The 16,762-nt window shown below is 36.4% G+C and overlaps 1 protein-coding gene across 4 annotated transcripts in view; it reads left to right on the top strand.

Annotated features, from left to right (window-relative positions):
- The window catches only part of RALGAPA2 (Ral GTPase activating protein catalytic subunit alpha 2), a 136,199-nt gene that overhangs the window by 14,139 nt on the left and 105,298 nt on the right, over window positions 1–16,762 (top strand). For all 4 annotated transcript variants that reach the window (XM_055725932.1, XM_055725933.1, XM_055725935.1 and 1 more), the window contains exons 4-9: window positions 6,663–6,720; window positions 9,706–9,749; window positions 10,676–10,850; window positions 11,421–11,536; window positions 13,797–13,935; window positions 15,215–15,414. In XM_055725932.1, the coding sequence (XP_055581907.1) occupies window positions 6,663–6,720; window positions 9,706–9,749; window positions 10,676–10,850; window positions 11,421–11,536; window positions 13,797–13,935; window positions 15,215–15,414 (732 nt within the window). The remainder of the gene's footprint in view (window positions 1–6,662; window positions 6,721–9,705; window positions 9,750–10,675; window positions 10,851–11,420; window positions 11,537–13,796; window positions 13,936–15,214; window positions 15,415–16,762) is intronic.

Genomic DNA, 16,762 nt, shown 5'->3' with positions numbered 1-16,762 from the left:
CCTTAGAAGCACATCTAAATATAAACTACAAATGGCCACATACTCAGAAGATTAAGATGTGGTACAAATCCATGGAAATGTGGATTGGTCTGCTATCAGAATGTGAATGTAACGATTACAGAAGCAGCTGTATAACCTGAATTTATTATTGCAGATGTGTGCAAGTTACTTGTTCTGCAAATGCTAATGATAATTCAGTATAGGTTTATAATTGGCTATAGTCTGTTAGGAATCCTTTTGAAAAGTAGATTACAAACCATACATGGTAAATACACCGCATCTGTCAGAGGAACACCTGCTATGGTAGTGGATGACCAGATAGCTCTATGCACAGACACAGCTTAGGAATATACACTTCTTCTTTTGTACTGCCTAATAATGCACATAAATACAGATTTTAGAAAGAATAACTTTGGTTCATTCTGGATTAAGATTGCTGTGCATATTTTAAATATCTAATTCTTTCACCATGTTGTAGGTCTACTTCATGTAGACTACTGTGTGAATTAGCAATATTGGTTAAGCAGCTTAAAATAAATCTCAAAAGCCAGTGGTGATTTTTTGCAGGTCATTTTCAATTTCATAAAAGCCTACATCAGTGAAACTTTTCAGTACTTTTGGATTTGTAACTCTTTTAGAAGATTTTAGTACTGTGTTGCTATTTTTTATGAATGTGCAAAAGAATGATCTCTTATACCTGTAGCATTTTCTTAGGGTGGTTTGCTTATCTTAGGATGTTGCTCCTAATTACTTGCTACATTTTGAATAAAACTGAGTAAAATTGAATTCTGCAGAATAAATTGTGTATTGCAGCTGGCCAATGTGAAAAGTACTTATGAAATTCTTTACAAGGAATAATCAAGTCAAGTTATTGTGGAGTTCTTATTGCCACAGGTCCTGGTTTCTCATTTCCTGGGGTTATCCCTTTTATTTAACTTTTCCCCTTTATTTAACTTTCTTGTTACTATTTGCATTTTCCCTATGTCTGTACAGCTCAGTGGCTTAATTTCCCCATCTGCAGGTTATCTTACACTTGAAATCAAATTACTATTAAGAGTTGCAGCTTTGAATTCAGGTTATAGGTTCTGTTACAGCTTTTCAGTTGGTTCCCTCTGCCTACCGTGATTACCAGTTCCACTGTTTAACCTCGAGTCTGTCACACAGACTTGGTTGGTGATTCTCAGGCTCGATAGAGTAACAAGGGCTTATTTGTTTATAACAACAAAATTGCGTATAGCCCTTTTTTCCTACACATAGAAAATTACTTTTTGAACCGGTTTGTTCTGCCATAATTCTGATTGGTTCATCTATTATTGCTCTTTAAAAAAAAAAAAAAAAAAGATGGTATTGTTACAGCATTCTGTTGTAAATTCTACCTATGTCTCATATGTTTGACTTCAGAGATATTACTGTTTAATATTATGCCTAGGGCAAGAATAAGTATCTCATGTTTTGGGCAGATGTTTTCCTACAGCGAATAATTGTAAATAATTTATTACTGTGATAAATGGAGGATCCCTTTATTTAGATTGAATTGCTGCAGGCATGCTAACTTCATAGGGCTTCTGGCTTCACCTAAATTGGTAAATAGTAGCTGGTGGAAAATTTATAAATTACTGCAGATTTTAGTAGTTGAATGCTGAAACTCTTCACCACTGTTTGGAGATACCACCAGACAGTACTTGAACATAGAGACATAGGAGAGCTATTCTACATTTGACTTGGCTTAAAGTAAATCCACCTGCCAATGACTAATAGAAACTCCTTATTATGTACAGGTTGTATTGAAAAAGCTATTTTTTTTCCTCAGAATGCATTCTCCTGGAATGAACGTTATGCTGAACTTGTCACTGACATTGCCTCTGAGAGTATGTTCAACCAGCAAGAACACATTTTTACTTGTTGTTTAATAAGAGACTCTGCATGGCACGTTACAGAACAGCTGCTTATAGTTCTGGAAGGCAGAACAGCAATGCTTATCATTTCACTTTTGTGTAAGTTGAGCTGGAAAACATTCAGGCTGTAGGGATCTTCAGTGTAAGATTTAATAACAGCCTTAGCTTTCTCTGCGTTCTACAGCAGGGTAGGCAGGACACCTTAATAGGCACAAAGATACCAATCATTGTATGATTCAACCAAGTTAGCAAAAATAAAAGACTACTTAAAAGAAATTTCAGAATTGGTTAAGTCAGAGTGAATCTGTTGAAATACAAATGTTGGTATTTTATTTTACTTTGATAAAAGAGAGAGATATCTTTCAAAAAGCAGCATCATGTGTAAACTAAGATTTAAACTTAACATTATTCCTAGTCATGCAGGAAGTCCAGAAGAAAAAGAACTATGGATAATCAGTTAAAAGAACTGACAGATACCCTGATGTGTTGATCAGTAGTAATACCTAATTTCTATTTCAAGTGTGCTATAATGGATTACCATATAGATGCAGCAAAGCACTAAGCATTAAATAGATCTATGTGTTTTCTGAAAAAGCAATATTATTTCGCACTGTGGGGTTTCTTAAAATATTTCTTATTAGTGTACTGTGAAACTAGAAACAAGATGTCAATAGCCAGTTTGGATTCAGAGCAATATTGCTAAAAGTCTAGGCTGGAGTGGAAGAAACTATCATTTGTTTTATAGGAATAGCAATATGTGGGTTTTTTAGAAGATGAGGGGTTGGGAGGGTGTAGAAAATATTCTTGGAAAGCCAAGTTGAAAGGACAACAGCCAGAGCTTGTTCATGACTTAAGCAGCATTATGGTGTGCTGTAATACCATCTTAGTCTGGGGACTGTCACGCACACATGTGAATATTACTAGTTAAAAAGCATTCTAGCTGTGACTTTGAACTAACCTGTAACATTTGGAAGTTTTTATTTAATAGTGTAGACTTTTAATAGTGATAACTTATTTTTGCATTGCAGGAGCAAATGTGGACTCCGAATTTACGTTATTTATATTCATTCTAATCTGCTGCAAAACTTTAATTTCTTCAGTAGATAGCTGTGATGCTAGCAATCTAATTTGCCTCTAAAAATGACTTCTGTTTGCTGTTTTGTAGTGATTAATCACATCTTTTCATTTTTTCAAAGTGCATCCACGTTGGTTTTTTTTTTTTTCCTCTGGTTCTGAGATGCTGAAAAGAACTGCATGGGAAGTGACTTAAGTGTTTTGATTTTTGCTACATGAAAAGATTTTTGGGATATGGAAGCTTTCCTCAGATAGGAACTTCTGTCCTTTTACTATTTCTTTCAACTGTTGAATTGTTTTGCTTCAGTCACCTGACCAGGGTGTTTGATTCTGCTTCTTTATAAGAGAAAACCAACTGTGTTCTTTCCTTCCTCAACCCTCCCAGCTTCGTACAATTTCAGAGTTTAAGTTTGTTTTTCCTTCTGGTGGTTGTACTCTGTAACAGCATTTGTTTTCCAGGTTTTCTCTGGGCATAACCTAGAGTTCATTAATGCTTGGATGCAAAAGTTGTTATAAGTTCCTTTTCAAAATGGGTCTTTTATGTAGTTTTGCCACCTTATCAGCTTGTACTTTATCATAGTTCACTCTCTGGTAGTCAACTTCGTGTTTAAGTTTAGGTGGAATTGTGTAACATTGAAGATGATGCCTTTACTGCATGCCATTTTACCACTGGCCTTTCCCAAAGAATGGTTAACGTGCTTCACATCTTGCAGAGAGGGTGTAGTAAAACCCAGCTTCCTTCATTGCACTGTTGTGTTTTAAACAACTAAAAAGTGGTGGCTATTTGTTTTGATCCGGAATCAGTTGGGATGTGTGAACTGTGCAATTAGTCCAAGAACATTGCTGAAGCTCTTGGGAAATAGTTATTGTTCCTTTTGGCAACTAAGGAAAATGTCTTTGTATCTCATCGGATCGCTTTCAGAAACATTCATTCATAATACGTGAGTATGGCATGCCTGGTGTTTAAGTATGCATCAGACATTTAGTGATGTAGAGGTATATTTTTTCTAAATGTAATTTTTGTTTTACAATAAAGAATTTGACTGTAACATCTGAAATACACCAAGATGTGCATTTTCACTAGTGGTATTACCAGATCTTAAAAAACATCTAATAAAACATCCTGCTACAGAAGTGGTACTTGATGATTGGCTTTTTTTTGATGTTTGATGCAATTGGTTCTCAAAAGTTAGTGTTTTGAAATAAATGAGAGTTTATATCCAAAGACAAGCTGAAGGTATCTTTTTAGTGTGGCCTGTAAAAGGAAGTTGGTTTTACTTTAACAATCTACTATAATTCTTACAAAACTTAAACAATGGAAATGAAATACATGTGTGTTTGTCTGGTTTTCCATAACAAATGTGAAGATGTTTGAAGGTTCCTCCCTGCAGTGTATTCTGTTACTTGAATCCAGATGGTTTTTTTGTTGCCAGTTTGTCTTAGGGTTGTGTTTAATGGAGCCTTTTCTTGAGGGCTTTGGGCATGTGGTGTGTGATGGGTCTAATGTGTGCCTGCATACAGACCAAACTCTGCATGCAGAGTGCCACTGCTCTTGTAGTCACTTGAGGTATTTATAATTTAGGTTAGAAGCTCCTTTCTGCCCTGTGCCAAGTTAAGTAAAGATCAGTGTCAGAAATATTCTTGTGAAGTGGTGGGCTGCTAGTACTTTAATATTTAGATGGATAATGATAATTCTTTGTCTGTGGATCCTGCAATCTGATTGGCAGAAACGTGGTCTCTAACAGGTAAAGCCCAAATGTGAATCATGGCCTCATTTTTAGCCAGTTGGATCCTTCATCCCAACCGCGTTTCTCCTGCCCATGGATGGGGAGCCAGACCTCTGGTCACCAGCTGCCCGCTCCTTTGGTCCCTGCTGCCACAGTGTCCTGGGGAGGGAGCTGTGGGAGTAATGCTGAAACAAAATACAAGAACGTAGAGGGGATGTGCCCAATTTATATTTATATTCTAAGTAAACTTTCAGAAATGCCAAATACTATTTGAGGGGCCTGTGCTATGGTAAAGATGTGAAGGAAGGCCAGTCTGTCTGTGTGACCTGAGGTCTAGTTCCCTAAGTCTATGAACTTTTCATGACTTCCATCTTCTGCCATGGAGAAAGGAATGTTCCATTTTCAAAAAGACTCTATTCTGAGTGTTGTGTATAATTTCTGAAGCACTTTGTTGTCAAAAATAAAAAAAAGTCTTACTTCATCTCTCAAGCATACTGTTTTTAACAGCAGTAATGATTCATGTGTTGGCCGACTCTGAAGGATAGCCTAAAATGCCATTTCTTGCTTTCCTGGCTGTGATGCTTTATTTCCTCTTGAGAATTTTTACATGCAAAAGACCAACAAATGGGTCACCGTTGCTGATTATGACTCATCATTCATTTTGCATCCTGCATGTAGTATTTATGAAAACTTAATGGCGCTTTGTTGTGTAGAAGTTTGTTCCGGTGATTTTGTTTGATAATTACAAGGAGCTCTGACTGCTAGTCATTTATAACGTTGTTTAATTAAATTTTATTTCCAAAAGTAGATGTTGAAAACTAGTTTCCCATTTAAATGTATCTTCTTAATTTCATATTTCAATGGCTGAAAAGTTGTAAGATCCAGACGTTTTTCTGTGAGATCTACATGAAAGTGTATTTGTTCTCTCACTTAAAAATTCGAGAGGCTGAGCAGCAAGTTAGCTATCCTGTACTACCAATACACTTACTTGCTGAGCCCTAGTCTATACTGATGATAGTTTAAAAAGGAGAAGAAAGTGTGTCTTGGTGCCTGTTAACTTAGTCCTTTTAAAAGCCATATTTACCCAAGTAAGAGCCCCAAATAGTTCTGACTTACCCAGATTATTTAATAGTGTTACCATGCAATAAACTGACAAAGAGCAACATTTGGTAGCTCCAACTCTTTTTTGCAACTAAGATTATAAGGCTCTGTTCAGGAAAGCACTTAACACATGCTTAAATTGCTTTGCTTTGTTGCCCCTGTAGTGTAACAAAACCAAGGTGGAATGGGTTTGACCACAACCTCTTTCTTTGTTTGATCTGCCTCTGTTAGGAACAGTCCAAAACTACAGAGGCAGGCCACTACATATTATTCCACATAAGTGCTTTATTAACTGCATGTGCTGTGAATTAAATTAGTCTAGCTTTGTGTAATTTGGCTCAGTTTCACTTACCAGCTGAAAACAAAGGTAAATCATCTCACAGTAAAAATAACTGCACCGCTGTTCATCTCTGCCATAGCTGGGAGATCAGACCCCATTAGCTGCTGAAAAGACAGACCTAAGCCACAGGAGCTCAAATCTGGACTGTATCAATCTAGCAGTAGTCATTACCAGACACTTCAGAAAAATGTAACCCAAAGTGAGCTGCTAAAAGAAATCTGTAACTTCTTCATTAGAAATCAGTTTATATTCTGGAATACTAGGGTTTTGCAAGGCAGTGGGAAGGTGAAGGCGGTTCATGACAGCGTCATGGTATTTATTCAGGACCATTCCAAGTATCTTTCTCTGTAACAAGAGAGCAAAGTAAAGGGCAGGAGTCCTTAAAATGATACTTACCTATTTTTTATTGTGTTCTCTATGTATATATTACCATTCCATTTATGTCTTGTGTATTAGTTTCTCTGTATCCTCTGAATGAGCCAGTTTATTATGGAAAATTTGACTATTTAGTTTTGTTTCCTGCAGAAAATATTGCAGCTACTGCCCGAGCGGATTTTTTATCGATGGCATTTTCGCAGTATAGGTAAGAAGGAATGGTTTACAAACATTCTAGTACAAATAAAATCAAGGTTCCCTGATTCTGCAAGTCCTGTTAACCACAGAATCCCTTAGTACTGACTCCACAAATCCAGTACTTCCAAGGCTTGCGGTAGAAAATTCTCGAAGCATGTGGAAAATCTTTACCTGCTGTAACAACTCTGTGTTCCTTGTTTTGTGTGGTTTTGGTTGCCTGCTTCATTTTTATTTTGCATGAATGCTCTTTAGATTGTTATATTCTTGTATTTACCCAGGGTCCTCTTCCCTTTTCTTTCATATGCTAGAAGCTTTCAAGATGGTAGGGGTTATTAAACCAACACACCTCTTTCTAGTTAGGTCTCCCTTGGTGTTCACAGACTAATACCAAAAATTAAGATTGAGGAGGGTTGTGGAGTCTGTATGTGACTCTTGCAAATTTGCATTATGATGGTCTTTTGCAAGTGATCATATATGAGATGCCTGTATAAATTCATAGTAGTAAATACTGCTCTTTGTCTAATGGTACTGTGTTGAACTTGACCCTTGCTGCCTCCTGGAAATCTATTCTGCACAACGTAGCTGTGAATAGGTGGCTGTGTGGTAGTTGAGCCAGGCTGTGCTAAAATAAATGCAAACTGTGGGACTGCTGCAGTGAACAGGAATTTAATTTCTTCTCTGATACTCCTGTATTCTCTGTGCAGATTAGTTTGTTAATATTTGTGAAACGCTCAGTTGTCAGGCTATTTGTGGGAGGTAAATGAGGAATTTTTGGTTTAGAGCTGGAATAGTGAAGGAAAGCGATTTAAAGATTAAAATACAAACTTTTTAGTAGCTCTTTTTGAACAGTTTTTCTTTTAATCAGTTGTCCATAATTTTACTGGCCTTTATAAGTGGGATTAGGAATACACGGTGTTTCTGCAAGTTTGGCACAGCTGTCTTTCACTGATCCTCAGATAGTGGAGGATTTGCCAAGCTTCATGTTAGGGTACAACTTTGGACATGACAGCTATGGATGGCACTCACTTGGTCAAACTGAGAGACTATCCGTTCTCCCCCCACCCCTGCTCCTGTGGTATTTGCTGTACATATTCTGGCTTCTGGAGCAAGGGAAGGAATAGGAGGAGTCTGGCAGAGAGAAGTCTTGAAGTTAGGTAAAGCTCTTTCCCGCGCCCCCCCCCCCCTCCCCCCCTTCATCCCCTCCCCTTGGTCTCCTGTCCATTCTATGTGCTTTGTGGGGCAGGTGTTCTGACAAGGCTTCACAAGCATGGAACTGAAGACTGTATTGCAACACATGCATTAAAAAGAACAAAATGAAGTTGTCAACTTAGTTAAGCACATGCTTGGGGTGCTTGGCTTAAAGCCCTTAATGTTCTGCTATAGCTGCATAAAGATAACATATCTAACAGGGTTGATTCAGTCATTCAAGAAGTTTGGGAATCTAAATAAGAAAAGCAGGATCAGTTTTTCTGATAAACTGTTATGTTTTTTAGAAGTATTCCTATAGTTTGTATAGGACTTTCAACTAGATTTTAAAATTGGATTCAAACATTAATGCCATGGGGAAAAAAAGTTTTATAGTCTTTAGTTTGAAGACAGTTAACTCTTCAATGATTTAAATATTCCCTGTGGTCTACAGTGCTTGTATAATGAATGTTTTGACCTTGTGGTCACATACTGGAGCCAGAAGACAAAATTTATTATTCTCTTCCTTTGGCCAGATAGAATAACGTTTTAGTCAGATGGGCACAGAAATACTGAGAGGTGAAATACATTCATTTGGATAGTCAAAACACCTTGAAATCCCATGAAGTAGTTTAACTGGATAATTTGCTCTGGAATTAAACATCTTTAGTTTGTCACTACTTTGAAAATGTGCGTTCTGGATGATACTGAAGTGGTCACAATGTTTTGTAGGGGGTCATACTTTTAAGTAGTACCTTTCCGTTGTTGTTTGATTTGGTTTCCAACATACTTTCATCAGCTGCCATGTTTTTCATCAGAACAAGAATTTGCGGTTGCAGAAGAAATGAGTGGAAGTTTAAAGGTCAAGGAAAGGGCTGTTACCACATTTACAGTGAGCACCAACAAAGATAAAAGGAGACATCTGCTTGACCATTTTACTGCCATTTCATCTAGATTAGTCCAGAACAAATTGATATTAGTCAGTTGTTTTATAGCTAATATATTCTTAACATTTATGCTTTCCTTAAATACACATATTTGGATAATTTTTTGGCTGTGTCCAAGAAATGAGCTACTAAATTTGGTGGTGCAATTATTTACAGCTGTACTTTGTGATTTATCTTTTGCTTAATGTTCATGTGCATTAATATGCATTTGCTATATATAGTAATAATTTCCATTTAATATTGTGGAAAAATGGTAAGATCTTGAGAGAAGGATCACATTTAAGGAAGGTACATAATTCACAAATCCAGAAGAAATAACAGCCAAATGCTGTATAATGTTACTTTTCTCAAAATTGGATTAAAAACATTTTTTACCTGAAGCATTTGATGAATAATCTCTCTCTGATTCTGCGGTCAGACATTTGAAGTTAAGGGCAGTTAGCCTGGTATTTCTAAAACCAGAATGGAAATATTTTGCAATTTTAATAGTTATGTTTTATAGACAGGAATGTAGTATAGATTGCTAGCATCTTTTTCTTACCATTGTTCTCGATGTTAGCCTATATGAATGCATTAATCCCACAAGATGGACTTCTTGATTTCTCCAAATCTAGTAGAAGTTGTCCCCAACTGAAACCAAAGCACTTCGCTGTAAAGTTACATTATATTTAACCTTACGATAATTGTAAATCAAATCACTTCAGGTTTTTTCACCCCATAGCTTTCTTCTTAAAAACCAGCGCAGTAGTCACATAGGAAATTGCATTAAACTAGCCTTTCCTGTAGTTTTTTTAAATAAACATTCTGGTGGAAAGTAACCATCTTAGTATCTGATATGTGCCTATTTAATTTTTCTGACCTAGGGTCGATTCTGAAGAAACTTTTGCACAGTGGAAATTCTCTCAAGGTATTTCTTTAATGTATTCATATTTATTTTTAAGTCTTATGAAGAAGGTTACTTCACAGTTTTCTAATATCAGTGGTTTTCAGATTGCTAGGCTTTGTAATTTGACTTATTCACCTTTTAATCATAAATTTTACTGTTGTAATCCTAGATTATTTTAGTATTTATCATCTTCAGTTATTTTGCTGTTCCAGTGACCTTTGTAAAGTTATCTGGAGAGGTATCAATATGTTTTGCTTAATACGTTATTTTTTTCAGATCTCTGTAGCATTAAGTATACAGTATTAAATGTATTAGTTGCTTGTTTGCCAAAGCGTTTTAAATCCATTTTTCTTTTTCTAAATACATTGCAAAAATTAAAATTGTATCTTGTTTTTTTTTTAAAAAAAAGTAGTAAGTAAACTTGCTGCATATACGCTACTTTGTCTTTGCATGGTGGTTTTGTTGCATCTCAGTTTTCATGAGGATCTGTCTTCTGGTCCCAGGGATGTTGAGGACAGTAGCTTGCTCTGATGTCTGTGGGGCCAAGATTTCAGACTTCGCAGGGTACAAAGTATTGGCAGCTCCCTGGTTGTGCGTTACACTTGCTGTTGTACTTCCAGAGCCCCCTTTAAGATTGAATCTTGAGTCTAGCAAAGATGCATTTGGCCCCAGGACCTGGAGGAGTGGAAATACAAATTTTTAGCCTCTGAAGTTGGAGTGGTTAATGCTGTCTCCTTGGAGTGCCACTGTCTTGGGTACAGCTTGCTCCCACCTTTCTCTGCTCATGATTACATTAACAATGTGATTACTCTTGGTATGATGGAAAGACTCACTAGCACATAGCTGGGATGAAAGTACTTGTTCTGCATTTTCTTAACTATTAAACTGTGTTACTATCCTTACAAATTTGTTTTACTATCTTTTTCTACAAAATCGTCCCCTTGTAGATAAGATGTGAAGGAATCCGACTGTTTCTTCTCTGGCTTCAAGCGCTTCAGACTAACTGTGCAGAAGAGCAGATATTAATATTTGCATGCCTTGTGCCTGGCTTTCCATCCATTATGTCCTCACGAGGTCCCTGTACACTAGATAACCTCATTAGTCCTCCTAATTCGCCAGATGGTGAGTAGGTGAATACAATTGCCATGTTGGGTGTATTGCTTCCCTCTTCCACTGAGGTAGTTGTGAAGCTATAGAGTTTCTTGAGGGGAAGATGTCACGTGGATAATGCTATTTGTCAATATAATTCAGAGATGTACTGAATTTGTCAAGCTACTGTATTTGTGGCAGCTGTATACCCTTCTGATCTTGTCAGTCTGAGTTGAGAACAGTTGAGTCTTGTTCTGTGGTTTTCTGTTGGGTTTTTTTTTTATTTTTAATTGAGGTGCAGCTATAGGAGCATGTTACTGCAAAATAAGTAGTTGTGTACATTTACCGCTTATTGGTTAGTCTGCAGCAGTTGCTGGTGTTAACACTTCCAAAGTGCAGTAAGTCAGTGGTTGGTGCCACCCTTGATTGTATGGGGCAGGACCTGGGGGAAATACGGGAAGCCCAAGTAGTTACTGGATTTCGACTTTCTACAACTTCAGGACACGCTAATGATTATTTTCAAATTATTTTTTTTGTAGAAAATATATTTTATTTAACTTTTTTCAGTTTTGATTTGTTTAAAACATTTTCTTTTTATTTTAGCTAAGATTTTTCCAGAAGAAATAGCTCCACTTTTGCCAGCTGTCTCTGGAGAGAAAATAGCTGAAGACCAAACCTGCTATTTTCTTCAGCTACTGTTAAAATATATGGTAATTCAGGTGCGGAGGATATATGTTTTTAACTACTCATATTTGGAGGAATGTGCTTGTGGTAGAAAATTAAGCCTACACTGTATCTGTATGGAGCTGGTTTTGCCCCTCCCCAGGAAGAAGCTTTCTTCTGCACTTTCTTTTCCTTTTAAAAATAACAGTAATAATCCCAAAGGTGTTTCCTTGTGCCATTTTGGGTGAAAATAGGAAGTTTTTCACAATTGTTATAAGAATTAATGAATGTTATCCAAAATTGCAGGATAACTGACTGTTTTATGTGCTTATGGTTGCATTTAGAAAATCGATATGGGATAAAGATGCAGTTTGTTCTGTTTGGACACCTATGTAGCCGAGAAGACATGTAAAGGAACACTGGAGAAAGAGATTAAAAAGGAGAGATAGCTTATGAGATACTTTTTTAAAGGATGCGAGTAACATGTACATCAAAAATTTTAATTAGAAATAGATCAGATTAATCTGTACAGGAAAGAAATTAAGATAATGTGTATATTTTGAAAGTACAAATTAAGCCACATTTTAAATGAAAGTGGAAACTATGGACTGAACATTAAAGAAATCAGTATTTAAAGAAAGATAAAAGATAATTAAATATTTTGAGATAGATTTTTTTTTTTAAATATCAAAAAGCAAGACCAAAGTGATATTTGGAAGGGGTTTTGTCATCTTGAATAAATGCTTTATTTTGAAAAGTGGCTATATGAAATTATCAGCTTCCTACACGCCGCTCTTTGTTTTACATATCAGTCTCACAACACTTCAGTTAAAAATGTTCACTGTTCTTTTTATACTTTTATTACATGTTTGGGATCTAAAAAAACTTCACTGCACTATAAATCCAATTGCATTGTTGTTCATCAGCATTCATTTATTTGTATTGCTTGGTAGAGGGGAGCACAGCTGGGCAGTAACCTTGCTACAGACAAGAGACAAGATTAAAATAATCTGATGCAAATGCAGAGTGATTGCTCAGAGCCATAAAGTAGAGCAAATGTACATCTTCAAGAAAATTTCTGCCTGCCACTGGGTAGAGTTTGAGTCAGTTTATTTACCTAACAAGTAAAATAATAGAAAACCTCAGTAGTCTTGTTTCCAAGCTGTACACATGTATTTTGCAAAAGTAGGACATTGCATGTTCCACAATTTTTAGAGATTTGGGAAAAGATCTATTGTACAGATAAATGTGTTTAAAATAAATAGATCTCATGTGACTGATATAAACAAGTCAGTGTAATAAATTATTATCTTGGATATAGATTCAGTGAACTTATCTGCTATATACAGTTGGACAGGCTTTTCGAAGAGCTTTTACTGGAAAAAAAAAAATTAAAAAGTTAAGAATCCTGTAGTCTTGTGAAGTTGTTTTAAAAAAGGAAAAGAAAAAACAAAGTGGGCCTGAATTTAAAATGTATGTCAAAAGATAAATACTTTTAGTGCTCACTTGAGCTTCACAAAAAGAGAAGTGATATAAGAGACTAAAACTCAGGTTTAAGTTATCAGTGGGAAAAGTGCTTCATTGTAGAGACATCTGCTTTTTCCCTTTGTATTTGAAGTTGTATTGGATTTTCTGAAACAAATAAAGAAAGCGCCCCCAGCTGGTTATGTGCCGCTTATTCCAAACTGAAGGTGTTTTAATTTGGAAAGAGCAACTCTTTGTCAAAATTTGGTACAGTCTTCCAAGGAATTGTAGTTCAAACCTGTTGGTAAAGAGAAACTTGCAAGTACGTGTATGACTATTTGGTGTTGATCTATGCAAGAACAGAAGAGTATCTTTAAAAACAAACTTAATGTCAGCCATCTCCTTGTCAGTGGAAAATACTTGTGCCTTGAGTCCGGTTTTGTAAAGGAGTATTGCATATGCATGTGCAACCATATTAAACGTGGGCATTGAGTATGTTTCTGATGAAAAATATGTTTGTGATAAAAGCGTAGCGCAGAGTAACAGTGTCTAAATGTACAGGTAGAATCAAATTGGTTGAAAACATTAATACGACGTTTTCTGTTCTTCACTGCATTAGAACAGCAGAAATACCCTTGGCTGCTAATGAGCTTGCTTTCTTTGATGTGCTAAAGCCCTCATGGTAATGTCTTACATTCTTAATGCAGTTTGTAAAGTTTTTTGGGACAATGCTATTTTTTTGTATTTCATGTTAAAGTGTAATTATTTATCTCTTGTATTCGATGTGGAATGGTTGTCATTATAACACATTAAGTTAAAGCTTTTTGTTTTTCGTCTAACTCCATGACAAAGGCTGCAAGTTTAGAGTGGAAGAATAAGGAGAACCAAGATACTGGTTTTAAGTTTCTCTTCACCTTGTTTAGAAAATATTATCTTCCTCACTTGTTTCCATCTTTTACAAAGCTTACCAACCTCTACAAACCTGTACTTGGTAAGTAGTGAATTTTGCCTTTCAATTAAAAAAATAAATAATGGTGACTGTTCTCAGTAGCATGTCAGTTACCTTGCTGGCATATCGCTACAGTTCTGTCGAATGAACGTTTTTCCTCCCTTATCTCATGTTTTGATTTTTTTCTAGCACAACTTTTGATTTTTCTGAGATAGTCCAGGAAGCTGCTGCTGCTTATCGCTGTATAAGGGCCAGCCTGATTCTCCTTTCCTAAGGACGTTTCCAGTGCCATAGCATTTATATTGAGTGAGCGAGGACTCTGTAGTTGTGATACATAATGAAGACAGAACATGGTTCCCTGACGGGTTTTTTAAAAGAACCAGCAAGCTGCCCAAGTGTGAGAGAGTTGCTAACTTAGTTACTCTTGTTTTATTTCTTGGTTCCTTGGAAGAGAAAATGAGCATGAAGGAACGAATGAAAGGAAACTGAGATGTATGTCTACAGTTCTAGGATTATCAGAAACACTCACGTTTTTCCTAATTTTCTACTGAATTATGTATTAGAGTCAATAGGAGTGGTGGTGTTAATACTTTATGTACTACAGCCTCTTCTCCGTCATCCTTCCCCTCCCTCCACTGACTTTCAACTCCTTATAACTTTTAGTGTCTAAAATCACCTCAGTGGCACTGCAGCTGTGTTGTTCACAGCTAGAGCCCAGGTCTTCCATGTTTTTCAGCTGGGCACCAGTGATTTTTCCCTAAATCTAAGCATCTGAATAAATTAATGACCCAGCCTTTCTCCCATCAGCAATCTTCCACTCCTTCCATGTGTTTTTTCTTTTATTTGAGCTTGTGCAGTACTCTTTGCACCCAAGTTAACTTCTTTCTGATGCATCAAGTATCCTTTTTCTTCTTAATCTTTGCACTGTTGAGCGTTCCAGAGTGTTTCATCTCTTTCTTGCTGTACTTTATTAACAAACTCTGTGAAACTTCCAAAATTAACTTATGTTGTAGTAGGAGTAGTTCTTTGTGTTAGTTTTTGTCCTTTATGCAGCCCTTCTCTTTTGCTTTCCTTTGTTTTGTGTAATACAAATGATAGCTTTCAGGAAGGTTCTGTGCTTTTGTGTTCTTGCTTTTCTTTAGGAGTAATAAAATTATGACAATGTAAGTATTAATATAATGAAAGCAGTTAGTCATTGCATCTGTTATTTCCTATGGAGAAAATGTTGGTCACATGTTCAGTATGTTTAACTAGAGCCTGGAAGCAATTACAGTTCTCTAAGATCAAATTTTCTTTATATCTTCTCTTTTTATCTCACCAGATATTCCTGATATAAGACCAAGACCAGTATACATTACTGCAACACGAAACAGTGAAAATGTCTATAGCACAAAAATCCCATATATGGCAGCTCGAGTTGTTTTTATTAAGTGGCTTGTTACCTTCTTTCTTGAAAAGAAATACTTAACTACTGTTCAGAATACAAAAAATGGAGGAGAAATGCTCCCTAAAATTATTCAGGTGTGCTTTATAATTTACCTCGCTCTTTTCATATCCGTGCTACCCTTGCAAATGATCTTAATGCACTCACAACTGAAGCAAGAAAGAAATGCTACCGCTAAGTGAATAAATGTTGTACTTGATTTGGTTTTTTTTCTTCGAAGAGGGGAATCTCCAAGGGAAACCCTTTAGTAATTCACTGCAAGTGTTTTATTTTTTTCCCCTCATAGCTGTTTGCCTTACCAGCTTCATCAGTATTGTGTTTAGACTTTTGGAGTTTAATCTGTAAACTGTCATACTTACTTGTGCCATGGACCATTTCCCAGCAGCATCAAAGGCTGCTTTGTTTTCGTCTTTTTTTATAGCAGCTTTTTACAATGAGATATTAGAAAATTGTTTCACTTGGAATTTGCTGGTTGAGACTTCTCTAGGATTACAGACTTCACAAGGAATTTTATAGAAATATATACTTTTTCTTCTAAGAGACTCTCCGGTTTCCTGTTAAGAATTTAGGATCAATGTCAACTTAGATTTTTCTCTTGAATTGTGAGTTAGTGTAAAATCTGGCTTCAGCAGAAAAGCATACATGAACTGCTAGGGTAGAACTGTATATTTTCACATCAATTGTTTTTGGAGTTCTTCCCTGTAGAAGTTTGAAGACCTAAACCAGTTAAGTGTCACTTACCTACTGAAAGTGCTTTTGTAATTGATCTTTTCCTTCTCATTGGAAATTCCACCTTTTGTATAAACTGCTGTGCTACTCCAACAGACATAGCCTGGAAAAATAATACTTTTTTTCACTGAATTTTATAGCTGACACCACATAAATATTCAAGTTGCATAAAGGTATTGCTGCCCTGAAAATGGAAACTGGTCAAATGTTATCACTTAGCTGAAGCTGTGTGCCAGCTTTTGGCACACATCGACGACTTAGTGGTTTTGAAGTTCACTGACTGTAGCCTGTGCCTCACTAGTGTTGCTTAATCTTACCAAAAAACTTCATTACGAAAAGCAGTAGAGGTGTTCCTGCTGCTCCATTACTGCCCACTTGGTCAAACAGAGGGCAGCCTTATTAATGTAAACATAAAGCAGAACCACATTTGGGCAGTGCTTTGAGTTAGTGTAACTTAGGGTTTTTTTTCTGGTAACTCACAAGCAGTTTTTTAGTCCTCTTCTCCTGGCTGGATCGTTTTATCCTAACACGCTTTGAGATGTTGCAAAATACATCCGGTGCCAGAACAAAACTTGACAAGAGAGTTGTCAGGGATAATAATGTGCAAGAGTATGAGCCATGTACAGTGGTATGATCTGTCTTTTCCCAAAAATGAGGTGACCTGGGGATTCTCCACGGTCTGTGCTTTCCTCCACT

Source organism: Falco cherrug, chromosome 13 (genome assembly GCF_023634085.1).
Source record: "Falco cherrug isolate bFalChe1 chromosome 13, bFalChe1.pri, whole genome shotgun sequence".
Taxonomy (NCBI): Eukaryota; Metazoa; Chordata; class Aves; order Falconiformes; family Falconidae; genus Falco; species Falco cherrug.
The sequence above is the reverse complement of the archived record's forward strand: the minus strand, read 5'-3'. Positions and strand labels throughout refer to the sequence as shown.